At 45.4% G+C, this 14100-nt stretch overlaps 1 protein-coding gene across 1 annotated transcript; it reads left to right on the top strand.

The window, feature by feature from the left end:
• The first annotated feature begins 284 nt into the window (after window positions 1–284).
• On the top strand, window positions 285–13927 carry LOC115176862 (U4/U6 small nuclear ribonucleoprotein Prp3). The gene is made up of 17 exons (XM_029737209.1): window positions 285–457; window positions 861–1008; window positions 1223–1353; window positions 3632–3799; window positions 3937–4020; window positions 4166–4449; window positions 4565–4686; window positions 7101–7288; window positions 7459–7625; window positions 7784–7866; window positions 8340–8486; window positions 8597–8696; window positions 8922–9035; window positions 9192–9310; window positions 9530–9607; window positions 12598–12653; window positions 12843–13927. Exons 2-17 carry the CDS (start codon window positions 864–866, stop codon window positions 12990–12992), a joined length of 2136 nt encoding a protein of 711 aa, XP_029593069.1. The 5' UTR covers window positions 285–457; window positions 861–863; the 3' UTR covers window positions 12993–13927.
• The last annotated feature ends 173 nt before the right edge of the window (window positions 13928–14100 follow it).

Below are 14100 nucleotides of genomic sequence, written 5' to 3'. Positions count from 1 at the left end.
TGCTACCATGTTGTTTTCATGTGTTGCTGCCTTGCTATGTTGTTGTCTTAGGTCTTTGTTTAGTGTTGTGGTGTTTTGTCCTATATTTTATTGTACATGTTTAATCCCAGCACCCGTCCACGCAGGAGGCATTTTGGTAGGCCGTCATTGTCAATTAGAATGTGTTCTTAACTGACTTGCCTAGTTAAATAAATAAACTATTATTCACGTGTTGATTTTATGATTGATTTACGATAGGCGGCAACAACGAACAAGTACTAACAGTAGAAGAAGATACCTCACGTGTTTCCGCTTCCGGGTTCTGAATTCAGAACGTCGTGTGAACGCCGCGCTAACAGAAAGTTTGTTCGCAGCGGCTTGGATTTATTATGTATTTCAATCTTTTAATATTAATGTTTTAGAATATAATTGATATAAGAGGATATATTTACCTGTTAAGGACGAAATCGTCTGGTTGGTAAGTTGGTCTCACCGCACGGGGGAATCAAGACTGTTGTAGCTTGCTACGAGTTCAATGCTAGCTAGTAGTTGAGATATAGCTAGCAAGTTAACTAGTAGTTGAGCCCTAACTAGTTAGCTAGCCAACACTGGCAAAAATCTGTGTTGACAGGTGAAATGTGAACAGGCAAGGGAAACAAAAACACCAAGTGTTTAACTTAGCAAGCAAACTAACCATAACTTTTAGTAGCTAACTTAACTAGAAAACGTTATCTGGGCAGATACACGTGACGTTGGTCTGTTTATCAACTTTGCTGATCACCTATCCATGCCACTAAGGTTAACGTTAGCTACTTGGCTAGCTACGAAGTTTTGTATATTTCTGTGTGTGTGTTTGTTTACCGACTACCATTGTGTTGTAGACGATGTCTCTTCCTAAACGGGAGGTGGAGGAGCTGCGGCCCTGGGTGGAACGGACCGTGAAGAAGGTGCTGGGTTTCTCTGAGCCTACTGTCGTCACTGCGGCCCTGCACTGTGTAGGCAAGGGCCTGGACAAGAGGAAGACCACAGGTGTGTGAGAGGGGGATTATGAGGGCAGTTGGTGTGTGACATTGTTACACTGAAATGATGGCAGTAAAGCTGTGTTGTACGTCGTCTATCTGTTTTGTTAGCCTATTTTTCCAGAACGTCTGTTTTTTTTTGTGGGTCTGACTCAAACCTATAACTGTTCAGCAGTCTTTAAATGTTGTATTTGACCCATGACTCCTAACCTTTGACCCATCAGACCAGCTGCGTCCATTCCTGGATGAGTCTGCCGGTGGGTTCGTGGAGAGACTATTTGAGGCCCTGGAGGAGAGCCGCAATTCCCGTGGGAACAAGGGTGCTGGGGAGAGGAACCGCAAGAGAGACCTGAAGGTAGACCTCACCACACACTGCTGCTGTTGTACCACACGTTCCACGTTAACCTGTAGCCTGTAACCAGTAGCTACCTACATGTCTAGACCATAGAGATGGAACACATTAACCTGTAGCCTGTAACCAGTAGCTACCTACATGTCTAGACCATAGAGATGGAACACATTAACCTGTAACCTGTAGCTATCTACATGTCTAGACCATAGAGATGGAACACATTAACCTGTAGGTTGTAACCAGTAGCTACCTACATGTCTAGACCATAGAGATGGAACACATTAACCTGTAACCAGTAGCTACCTACATGTCTAGACTATAGAGATGGAACACATTAACCTGTAGCCTGTAACCAGTAGCTACCTACATGTCTAGACTATAGAGATGGAACACATTAACCTGTAGGTTGTAACCAGTAGCTATCTACATGTCTAGACCATAGAGATGGAACACATTAACCTGTAGCCTGTAACCAGTAGCTATCTACATGTCTAGACCATAGAGATGGAACACATTAACCTGTAGGTTGTAACCAGTAGCTACCTACATGTCTAGACCATAGAGATGGAACACATTAACCTGTAGCCTGTAACCAGTAGCTACCTACATGTCTAGACCATAGAGATGGAACACATTAACCTGTAGCCTGTAACCAGTAGCTACCTACATGTTTAGACCATGGAGATGGAACACGTTAACCTGTAGCCTGTAACCAGTAGCTACCTACATGTCTAGACCATAGAGATGGAACATGTTAACCTGTAGGTTGTAACCAGTAGCTATCTACATGTCTAGACCATAGAGATGGAACACATTAACCTGTAGCCTGTAACCAGTAGCTACCTACATGTTTAGACCATGGAGATGGAAAACATTAACCTGTAGCCTGTAACCAGTAGCTACCTACATGTTTAGACCATGGAGATGGAACACATTAACCTGTAGCCTGTAACCAGTAGCTACCTACATGTCTAGACCATAGAGATGGAACACATTAACCTGTAGGTTGTAACCAGTAGCTATCTACATGTCTAGACCATAGAGATGGAACACATTAACCTGTAGGTTGTAACCAGTAGCTATCTACATGTCTAGACCATAGAGATGGAACACATTAACCTGTAGGTTGTAACCAGTAGCTATCTACATGTCTAGACCATAGAGATGGAACACATTAACCTGTAGGTTGTAACCAGTAGCTATCTACATGTCTAGACCATAGAGATGGAACACATTAACCTGTAGGTTGTAACCAGTAGCTATCTACATGTCTAGACTATAGAGATGGAACTCATTAACCTGTAGGTTGTAACCTGTAGCTATCTACATGTCTAGACCATAGAGATGAAACACATTAACCTGTAGGTTGTAACCTGTAGCTATCTACATGTCTAGGCCATAGAGATGGAACACATTAACCTGTAGGTTGTAACCAGTAGCTACCTACATGTCTAGACCATAGAGATGGAACACGTTAACCTGTAGGTTGTAACCAGTAGCTACCTACATGTCTAGACCATAGAGATGGAACACGTTAACCTGTAACCAGTAGCTATCTACATGTCTAGACCATAGAGATGGAACACATTAACCTGTAGCCTGTAACCAGTAGCTACCTACATGTCTAGACCATAGAGATGGAACACATTAACCTGTAGGTTGTAACCAGTAGCTACCTACATGTCTAGACCATAGAGATGGAACACATTAACCTGTAGCCTGTAACCAGTAGCTACCTACATGTTTAGACCATGGAGATGGAACACATTAACCTGTAGGTTGTAACCAGTAGCTACCTACATGTTTAGACCATAGAGATGGAACACATTAACCTGTAGCCTGTAACCAGTCGCTACCTACATGTCTAGACCATAGAGATGGAACACATTAACCTGTAGGTTGTAACCAGTAGCTACCTACATGTTTAGACCATGGAGATGGAACACATTAACCTGTAGCCTGTAACCAGTAGCTATCTACATGTTTAGACCATGGAGATGGGACAGATATCGGAATGGATTGAATGGGTGTAAACAATAGGCTAGGTGAGTTTCTACCATTATCAGAGATTTCAACTCAGTAACTCGTTTATCTACAGAAAGTCATTGTCTCAAGGCTTGATCTTTATTATGTTAGTGTCAGACATATCTCCCCTGGGAGCAGGAAACAGTGAGTGGATATTCCCCAGGAGGTTTTTAAATTCCTCATTGCATTGGTTAGATTGCTTGGCTGTGCCTCTGGCTAAGCCTCAGGCCATTGCCGCCTACTGATGTTCCCCCAGGATGTGTTTGGTGATGAGGTGGAGGTGGGTGCGAGGCGGGACGTCCCTGAGGCAGGAGATGGTGTGCCGGTGAAGAGGAAACGTGTCCCCCGCTTCGAGGAGGTGGAGGAACCAGAGGTCCTACCTGCACCCCCTACTGAGAGCCCTGGCATGCTCACTAAGATACAGGTACACACACACAGACTCACATACACACTGTTTCCCCAATGAAACACACATGTACCAAGATCCTGCTTCACATACAGACGTGTCACGATCCTTGTGAAATGAATCAATGTGTTCATTCTCTCTCTCTCTGTCCTCAGATCAAACAGATGATGGAGGCTGCCACCAGACAGATAGAGGAGAGGAAGAAACAGCTGAGCTTCGTCCCAGTGTCTTCCCAGCAGGTGAGACTAGTCTTCCTCCACTCTCTCCCTCTCTTGAAGGATTGGCTGTCTTTTCTCCTCCTTATAAATGAAAAGTGTAGATGTCTGACAGATGTTGTGGACTTGTGTTGTTACTGTCTCATCACAATCTCCTGTCCCCCTCCAGAGGCTGCCCCTGCCCACTCCCCAGCCAGACCCCCCTTTTGCCTCTCGTCTTCTCCCTGCTCCCTCTGTCCCCTCCTCGGGCTCGGCCCAGTCCATTGCTCCCTCCCAGGCAGCTACTTTCATGAACGATGCCATCGAGAAGGCTAGGAAGGCTGCAGAACTGCAGGCCCGCATCCAGTCGCAGTTAGCCATGAAGCCTGGTATACTGGGAGCCATTGTTAACACGGGAGGACCTCATAACCTGGTGGCGCTGGCCAACCTACACGCCATGGGGATAGCACCACCGTGAGTATAGCATACACCACAGACTAGACTTCAGACACTTCCCCAAATACATGTCATACTACAGGGAGGCTTAACACATGTATGTCATCTGAGTTTGTGTGTGTGTTGGGTGTAGGAAGGTGGCGGAGGCCCGTGAGTCAAACAAGCCGGCCCCTCTGATTCTGGATGATATGGGTCGGACCGTGGATGCCAGCGGCAACGAGGTGGAGCTAACACACCGCATGCCCACGCTCAAAGGTACAACTCTCCTCTACTGTCACAATCAGCATGCTCTATTCCCTGATCTTCAGTCACCTGTCTGACTGTTCATTCATCTCCCCATCCACAGCTAATATCTGACTGTTCATTCATCTCCCCATCCACAGCTAATATCTAACTGTTCGTTCGTCTCCTCTCCGTCCACAGCTAATATCTGACTGTGTTCGTTCGTCTCCTCTCCGTCCACAGCTAATATCTGACTGTGTTCGTTCGTCTCCTCTCCGTCCACAGCTAATATCTGACTGTTCGTTCGTCTCCTCTCCGTCCACAGCTAATATCTGACTGTGTTCGTTCGTCTCCTCTCCGTCCACAGCTAATATCTGACTGTGTTCCTTCGTCTCCTCTCCATCCACAGCTAATATCTGACTGGGTTCGTTCGTCTCCTCTCCGTCCACAGCTAATATCTGACTGTGTTCGTTCGTCTCCTCTCTGTCCACAGCTAATATCTGACTGTTCATTCGTCTCCTCCCCGTCCACAGCTAATATCTGACTGTGTTCGTTCGTCTCCTCTCCGTCCACAGCTAATATCTGACTGTGTTCGTTCGTCTCCTCCCCGTCCACAGCTAATATCTGACTGTGTTCGTTCGTCTCCTCTCCGTCCACAGCTAATATCTGACTGTGTTCATTCGTCTCCTCTCCGTCCACAGCTAATATCTGACTGTGTTCATTCGTCTCCTCTCCGTCCACAGCTAATATCTGACTGTGTTCATTCGTCTCCTCTCCATCCACAGCTAATATCTGACTGTGTTCGTTCGTCTCCTCCCCGTCCACAGCTAATATCTGACTGTTTGTTTGTCTCCTCCCCGTCCACAGCTAATATCTGACTGTTTGTTTGTCTCCTCCCCGTCCACAGCTAATATCTGACTGTTCGTTCGTCTCCTCTCCGTCCACAGCTAATATCTGACTGTTCATTCGTCTCCTCCTCGTCCACAGCTAATATCTGACTGTGTTCATTAATCTCCTCTCCGTCCACAGCTAATATCTGACTGTGTTCGTTCGTCTCCTCTCCGTCCACAGCTAATATCTGACTGTTCATTCGTCTCCTCTCCGTCCACAGCTAATATCTGACTGTGTTCGTTCGTCTCCTCCCCGTCCACAGCTAATGTCTGACTGTGTTCGTTCGTCTCCTCCCCGTCCACAGCTAATATCTGACTGTGTTCCTTCGTCTCCTCCCCGTCCACAGCTAATGTCTGACTGTGTTCGTTCGTCTCCTCTCCGTCCACAGCTAAAGTCTGACTGTGTTCGTTCGTCTCCTCCCCGTCCACAGCTAATGTCTGACTGTGTTCGTTCGTCTCCTCCCCGTCCACAGCTAATGTCTGACTGTGTTCGTTCGTCTCCTCCCCGTCCACAGCTAATGTATGACTGTGTTCATTCGTCTCCTCTCCGTCCACAGCTAATATCTGACTGTGTTCATTCGTCTCCTCTCCATCCACAGCTAATATCTGACTGTGTTCGTTCGTCTCCTCCCCGTCCACAGCTAATATCTGACTGTTTGTTTGTCTCCTCCCCGTCCACAGCTAATATCTGACTGTTCGTTCGTCTCCTCTCCGTCCACAGCTAATATCTGACTGTTCATTCGTCTCCTCCTCGTCCACAGCTAATATCTGACTGTGTTCATTAATCTCCTCTCCGTCCACAGCTAATATCTGACTGTGTTCGTTCGTCTCCTCTCCGTCCACAGCTAATATCTGACTGTTCATTCGTCTCCTCTCCGTCCACAGCTAATATCTGACTGTGTTCGTTCGTCTCCTCCCCGTCCACAGCTAATATCTGACTGTGTTCTTTCGTCTCCTCTCCGTCCACAGCTAATATCTGACTGTGTTCGTTCGTCTCCTCCCCGTCCACAGCTAATGTCTGACTGTGTTCGTTCGTCTCCTCCCCGTCCACAGCTAATATCTGACTGTGTTCCTTCGTCTCCTCCCCGTCCACAGCTAATGTCTGACTGTGTTCGTTCGTCTCCTCTCCGTCCACAGCTAAAGTCTGACTGTGTTCGTTCGTCTCCTCCCCGTCCACAGCTAATGTCTGACTGTGTTCGTTCGTCTCCTCCCCGTCCACAGCTAATGTCTGACTGTGTTCGTTCGTCTCCTCCCCGTCCACAGCTAATGTATGACTGTGTTCGTTCGTCTCCTCCCCGTCCACAGCTAATGTATGACTGTGTTCGTTCGTCTCCTCCCCGTCCACAGCTAATGTCTGACTGTGTTCGTTCGTCTCCTCCCCGTCCACAGCTAATGTCTGACTGTGTTCGTTCGTCTCCTCCCCGTCCACAGCTAATGTCTGACTGTGTTCGTTCGTCTCCTCCCCGTCCACAGCTAATGTCTGACTGTGTTCGTTCGTCTCCTCCCCGTCCACAGCTAATGTCTGACTGTGTTCGTTCGTCTCCTCTCCGCCCACAGCTAATATCCGTGCGGTGAAGAGGGAGCAGTTCCGTCAGCAGTTGAAGGAGAAGCCTGGCGAGGACCTGGAGTCCACTATATACTTTGACGGGCGTGTTAACATAGCACCCGCCCAGCGAGCCAAGAAGGGCTTCAAGTTCCACGAGCAGGGACGCTTTGAGAAGATCGCCCAGAGGATCAGAACTAAGGTACCAAATCTGACCCCTGACCCATCACCTTCCACCTCTCACCATAGTCTTTTATTATTTTGAAAGCGTTTCACAACAATTGATCAATACACAGAGAGGAAAAGCTTATTTGTAGAGTGTAAAATGAACTGCAAAATGGAAATGAAACAACCAAAACCACCCCTGTCCAGGCCCAGTTGGAGAAGCTGCAGACAGAGATCGCCCAGGCAGCCAAGAAGACAGGGATCCAGGCCTCCACCAAGCTGGCCCTCTTTGCCCCCAAGAAGATGCTGGGAGACGGGCAGGTGCCCATCATTGAGTGGTGGGACTCGTACATCCTCCCCTCCAACATTGACCTGTGAGTCTTTACACATTTAATCCCCACTTTACTAGCTCAATATAGTCATCCTAACATCTATATCCAAGTTGTATACCTTTTGAAGAATTGTCATGAAAGTCCTCTCTCCACCATTTTCCAGATTTCTTGTTGAGCTGATCACATCTCTTCTCTCTCAGATCCACAGAGACCAATTTTGTGACGATGGAGTTGTTTGGAGTCACAAACCTGGTGGAGCACCCTGCTCAGATCAGCCCCCCGGGTAACCACACACATCCCTCCATTGATGTTACTTTTATGTCAAGGTCCCAAAAAGGGCTCCTGGATATTAGTCAGGGGGTTAGATTCATCTCATCCGGCCGCCCGTGCTGGCGTGTTTTGCACGGGCTGAAAGTTGACTGCGTTCGATTTGGAACGGGGCTGCCGCCCAGGTGTGACCCAGTGGACCTGTTCAAAGCCCACGGCGAAGTCGGCTCAAAACAAAAGTGACCTAATTAAGCGTGTGGAGTAATGACTAGGATTCTGTTTTCACATGACAAAGGGATTGGTTTTGATTGAAACCCTTTATCTGCCTTCCAGATGAAAACTAGTTTGAAAATTCAAACATATTTTATGGAAAAGAGATGTATGTTTCTGAACGATGCGCCGTGCTGCCTTGTTGACAACCTGACCGAGAGGCGTAGATTACTGTTCAGCTTGAGAAGGCTGCTCTAAGTGTTGTCTCCCTCTCTCCAGTGGACACAGACAAGCCAGGAGTGACTCTGGGAGTGTACCTGACTAAGAAGGAACAGAAGAAGCTGAGGAGACAGACTCGCAGGGAGGGACAGAAAGAGCTACAGGAGAAGGTCCGACTGGGGCTCATGCCCCCCCCAGAACCTAAAGGTAGGATAGAGATCAGGGCTGTTGAAGTAAGGCTGCTTTTCTTTTCAATTTGAAGTTTTACTGAGTGGTTGTCCTGTTTGAGGCCTGTATTCCTCTCTTCCCCGTTTCAGTGCGCATCTCTAACCTGATGAGAGTGCTGGGTACGGAGGCAGTACAGGATCCCACTAAGGTAGAGGCCCACGTCAGAGCACAGATGGCCAAGAGACAGAAGTAAGTCAAACCACTACACATTTCTCTCTGTATTGTCCCTTCTTTCTCTTACCCCTCCCTCATCTATTAACCCATTTCTCCTCGCTCTCTCTCCCCCCTCTCTCTTTTCTGCCTCCCATCTATCACTGCTCCTATTTCACCCACATCCTGACTCACCATTTCTGTCCTCTCCCTCCATATGACATCTCTCACAACATAACCATCTGTCTGTGTGTTTGTCCTCAGGGCCCATGAGGAGGCCAATGCAGCCCGGAAGCTCACAACTGAGCAGAGAAAAGAGAAGAAGGTGAAGAAGCTGAAAGAGGACCTGAGTCTTGGAGTTCACATCTCAGTCTATAGGTGAGTTAGGGTTTCTCTGGATAGCGTAAGGTTTTGTGTGCATGTTATAGTGTTTAGGTAAGTCTCTGTGCACATGTAACTATTTACGGCTTAGTGTGTCCGTGTGCCTTTCCTACTCATTCGTACTTGCTCGCTCACCCCCTCGCTTTCCCTCAGGATCCGTAACCTCCACAACCCGGCTAAGAAGTTTAAGGTGGAAGCTAACGCCAACCAGCTGTACCTGACGGGCACCGTGGTGCTACACCGAGACGTCAACATGGTGGTGGTGGAGGGAGGTGAGAGAGGGGTGGATGGAGGGAAGGAGGAGGGGGACCATATTAGTCTCTTTAAATGGGGTCTACTTTCACTGAGTCTGAACCATTCAAGCTGCCTTTAATTACCATGAATTACTCATGAAAATCTCATAACATTTCTTATGACTTGTTGCTGTGAATGGGTTCTTCTTTAGCCCAGAGTTAATTACATGACTGAGCATGCATGTACTGTTCTCTCAGGTCCCAAAGCCCAGAAGAAGTTCAAGAGGCTCATGTTGAACAGAATCAAATGGGAAGAACACAACTCCAAGAGAGATGGTGAGAATTTAATTTATATATACAGTACCAGTCAAAAGTTGGGACACCTACTCATTCAATGGTTTTTCTTTTATTTGTACTATTTTCTACATTGCAAAATAATAGTGAAGACGTCACAACTATGAAATAACACATATGGAATAATGTAGTAACCAAAAAAGTGTTAAACAAATCCAAATATATTTTAAGTCTTAGATTCTTCAAAGTAGCCACCCTTTGCCTTGATGACAGCTTTGCACACTCTTGGCATTCTCTCAACCAGCTTCATGAGGTATGCTTTTCCAACAGTCTTGAAGGAGATTCCACTGAGCACTTGTTGCCTGCTTTTCCTTCACTCTGCTGTCCAACTCATCCCAAACCATCTCAATTGGATTAGGGTCGGGTGATTGTGGAGGCCAGGTCATCTGATACAGCACTCATCACTCTTCTTGGTCAAATAGCCCTTACGCAGCCTGGAGGTGTGTTGGGCCATTGTCCCACTAAGTCCAAACCAGATGGGATGGCGTAACGCTGCAGAAATCTGTGGTAGCTGTGCTGTGAATTCTAAATAAATCACTGACAGTGTCACCAGCAAAGCACCATCACACCTCCTCCTCCATGCTTCAAGGTGGGAACCACACATGCGGAGATCATCTGTTCACCTAATCTGCGTCTCAAAGACACGGCGGTTGGAACCAAAAAATTGAAATTAGTGGTTTATTTGCAGCAATGTAACCATGAAGGCCTGATTCATTCAGTCTCCTCTGAACAGCTGATGTTGATGTGTCTGTTACTTGAACTCTTTGAAGCATTTATTTGGGCTGCAATTTCTGAGGCTGGTAACTCTAATGAACTTATTCTCTGCAGCAGAGGTAACTCTGGGTCTTCCTTTCCTGTGGCGGTCCTCATGAGAGCCAGTTTCATCATAGCGCTTGATGGTTTTTGCGACTGCACTTGAAACTTTGAAAGTTCTTAATTTCTGTATTGACTGACATTCAAGTAATGATGGACTGTCGTTTCTCTTTGCCTTTTACCAAATAGGGCTATCTTCTGTATACCCCCACCAACTTTGTCACAACACAACTGATTGGCTCATAAAATACTAAAAACAGCAACAAATCAACTCCAAGTGAATGCAATTTTTAGAAATCTGTTCCAAAGTATTCCAAACATACGAGATGTATACAGTGGCAAGAAAGTATTTGAACCCTTTGGAAATACCTGGATTTCTAAATAAATTGGTCACAGATTTTTGATCTGATCTTCATCTAGGTCACAACAATAGACACACAGTCTGCTTAAACTAATAACACAAACTGATACGTTTTCATGTCTTTATTGAACACACTGTGTAAACATTCATAGTGCAGGGTGGGAAAAGTATCTGAACCCTTGGATTTAATCACTGGTTAACCCTCCTTTTGGCAGCAATAACCTCAACCAAACATTTTCTGTAGTTGCGGATCAGACCTGTACAACGGCCAGGAGGAATTTTGGGCCATTCCTCTTTACAAAACTGTTTCAGTTCAGCAATATTCTTGGGATGTCTGGTGTGAACAGCTCTCTTGAGGTCATGCCACAGCATCTCAATCGGGTTGAGGTCAGGACTCTGACTGGGCCGCTCCAGAAGGCGTATTTTCTTCTGTTGAAGCCATTCTGTTGATTTACTTCTGTGTTTTGGGTCGTTGTCCTGTTGCATCACCCAACTTCTGTTGAGTTTCAATTGGCAGACAGCCTAACATTCTCCTGCAAAATGTCTTGATAAACTTGGGAATTCATTTTTCTGTTGATGATAGCAAGCTCTCCAGGCCCTGAAGCAGCCAGCAAAGCAGCCCCAAACCATGATGCTCCCTCCACCATACTTTACAGTTGGGATGAGGTTTTGATGTTTGTGTGCTGTGCCTTTTTTCTCCACACATAGTGTTGTGTGTTCCTTCCAAACAACTCAACTGTAGTTTCCTCTCTCCACAGAATATTTTGGCAGTAGCGCTGTGAAACATCCAGGTGCACTTTTGCAAACTTCAGACATGCAGCAATGTTTTTTGTGGACAGCAGTGGCTTCTTCCGTGGTGTCCTCCCATGAACACCATTCTTGTTTAGTGTTTTACGTATCATAGACTTGTCAACAGAGATGTTAGCATGTTCCAGAGATTTCTGTAAGTCTTTAGCTGACACTCTAGGATTCTTCTTAACCTCACTGCTCTTGCAGTCATCTTTGCAGGACGGCCACTCCTAGGGAGAGTAGCAACAGTACTGAAATTTCTCCATTTATAGACAATTTGTCTTACCGTGGACTGATGAACATCAAGGCTTTTAGAGATACTTTTGTAATCCTTTCCAGCTTTATACAAGTCAACAATTCTTCGTCTTAGGTTTCTGAAATCTTTTGTTGGAGGCATGGTTTACATTAGGCAATGCTTCTTGTGAATAGCAAACTCAAATTTTGTGAGTGTTTTTTATAGGGCAAGGCAGCTCTAACCAACATCTCCAATCTCGTTTCATTGATTGGACTCCAGGTTACCTGACTCCAATTAGCTTTTGGAGAAGTCATTAGCCTAGGAGTTCACATACCTTTTCCAACCTACACTGTGAATGTTTAAATTATGTATTCAATATAGACAAGAAAAATACAATTTGTGTTATTAGTTTAAGCACACTGTCTATTGTTGTGACTTAGGTGAAGATCAGATCAAATTTGATGATCAATTAATGCAGAAATCCAGGTAATTCCAAAGAGTTCACTTGCCACTGTATGTGATCATATAAAAATGTAAGCATGGTTTGAAATGATTGTTTTAGTCAAATGTTATATCTGTATGGGGTTCTTGCGGTCAATTTGCAAATGATTTTTAATTATGTTCCGCCCCCCTGACCATCTGCTCAAGAAAAAATGGGCCCATAGCTGAATCTAGTTGATGATCCACGCTGTATGTCTTACTGTTTATATTACATAATACTTCACTGTAGTTGTTGTGGTTCTGAATCCTTTTCCTTTCTCCTCTGTCTGTCAGATCCAGATGCAGACGATGAGACCAAGAAGAACAACAGATGCAGCCTGGTCTGGGAGGTGAGTGGTTAACCATTACATCTTATTTCACTAATGCTCCAGGAGTGTAATGCATGCTTCATATACTAATCATGTTCATCTTGGACAACTGGCTTCTTTAAAATGGATTGATTGTAAACACAGTATAGACTGATCTAACCTTGTCTTTCTCTTTCTCCCCCTGCTGTTTTCTCTCCTCCCTCCTCCTAGGGCACGGCTAAGGAGCGTAACTACGGGGAGATGAAGTTTAAGCAGTGTCCTACAGAGAACATGGCTAGAGAACACTTTAAGAAGCACGGGACAGAACACTACTGGGACCTGGCTCTGAGCCAGAGCGTGCTGGAGAGCACTGATGACTGAAGGGAGAACATCACTAGAGAGCTGAGGAGGCAGAAGGATCCCTTACCACTGACCCAGGGTCCGATAGTTGTTCATCCTCATAATGGTTAGGGTTGGGAGTTATCTGATCCTGGATCAGTGGTGAAGCACATTGTTACCTCGTGCACCAGAGACATGCAAAGGTCAGGGGTGATTCTACCCCTCTCACAGATACATTCACAACCCCAACCCAGCCTTGTATGGCTGACTGCCTGCCTGTTATTGTGTGGTGACTTGACTTAAGACAGGGAGGGAGACGGATTGGGAGTGAATGAATGAAAGGAAGTGCTGGTTAGAGAATGGATGAGGGCGAGGTCGTAGATTAGGAGGGATATATGGTGTGTACAGATATTACTGAGCGAGGTGTACACTGTTCTGCAATCACATTTTGTGGAAGAGTTGATAACTGTGAGACCATCTTTCTAGTAGTTAGGGTGTCATTCAGGCTGTCAGTTGCTATGTGTCAGTGTTTAATACTATGGCTGACATCTCTCCACTGTGTGAGTGTTCTATAGCTTGCTATTGGCTTCTCTACCTGACTACAGTTCCTGAGTGTAAGCCAAGCTGTGGTCCAAATACAGTTCTGAAATATTGCCGCAATGTACTATTCCCAAGCAAAAGCCCTGTTTCGAATAAACAAAAACCAACCTATCAGCGTAGAAGTAACTAAAGACTTTGAAACGTATGAGATCATACATTTGACTATGGTTTTTGTGTCATGTTTTTGGCCTTTTATTTTTAAAGAAAATTTACACAATTGTTTTTTGTGGAATGACCACATTTAGTCAAGTATTGACTGACCCAAAATGGTTTTATTTTCTTTAGATGTTTGTTTTGGATAAAGTGTCTTCCCCTTATGTTTGATCCTGTATATGTTGCCAATAAACACATGCAGGACAATACACTTTAATGAAAAATGAAAGCTTTATACCTTTGTGCACTTTATAAATGATTTTCAGCTGCTGCATTGGATTGGTAACACAGTGAGAGGTGCCTTTTTTATCATTTTTTATCATACCTTTCGGCTGGTAAATATTGGTCAAACTGTTGAAGTTGCCTGGCCATCAACTGTTATTAGGTCAGTTTTCAG

The sequence above is a fragment of the Salmo trutta genome, chromosome 37 (genome assembly GCF_901001165.1).
Source record: "Salmo trutta chromosome 37, fSalTru1.1, whole genome shotgun sequence".
Lineage (NCBI taxonomy): Eukaryota > Metazoa > Chordata > Actinopteri > Salmoniformes > Salmonidae > Salmo > Salmo trutta.
The sequence above is the reverse complement of the archived record's forward strand: the minus strand, read 5'-3'. Positions and strand labels throughout refer to the sequence as shown.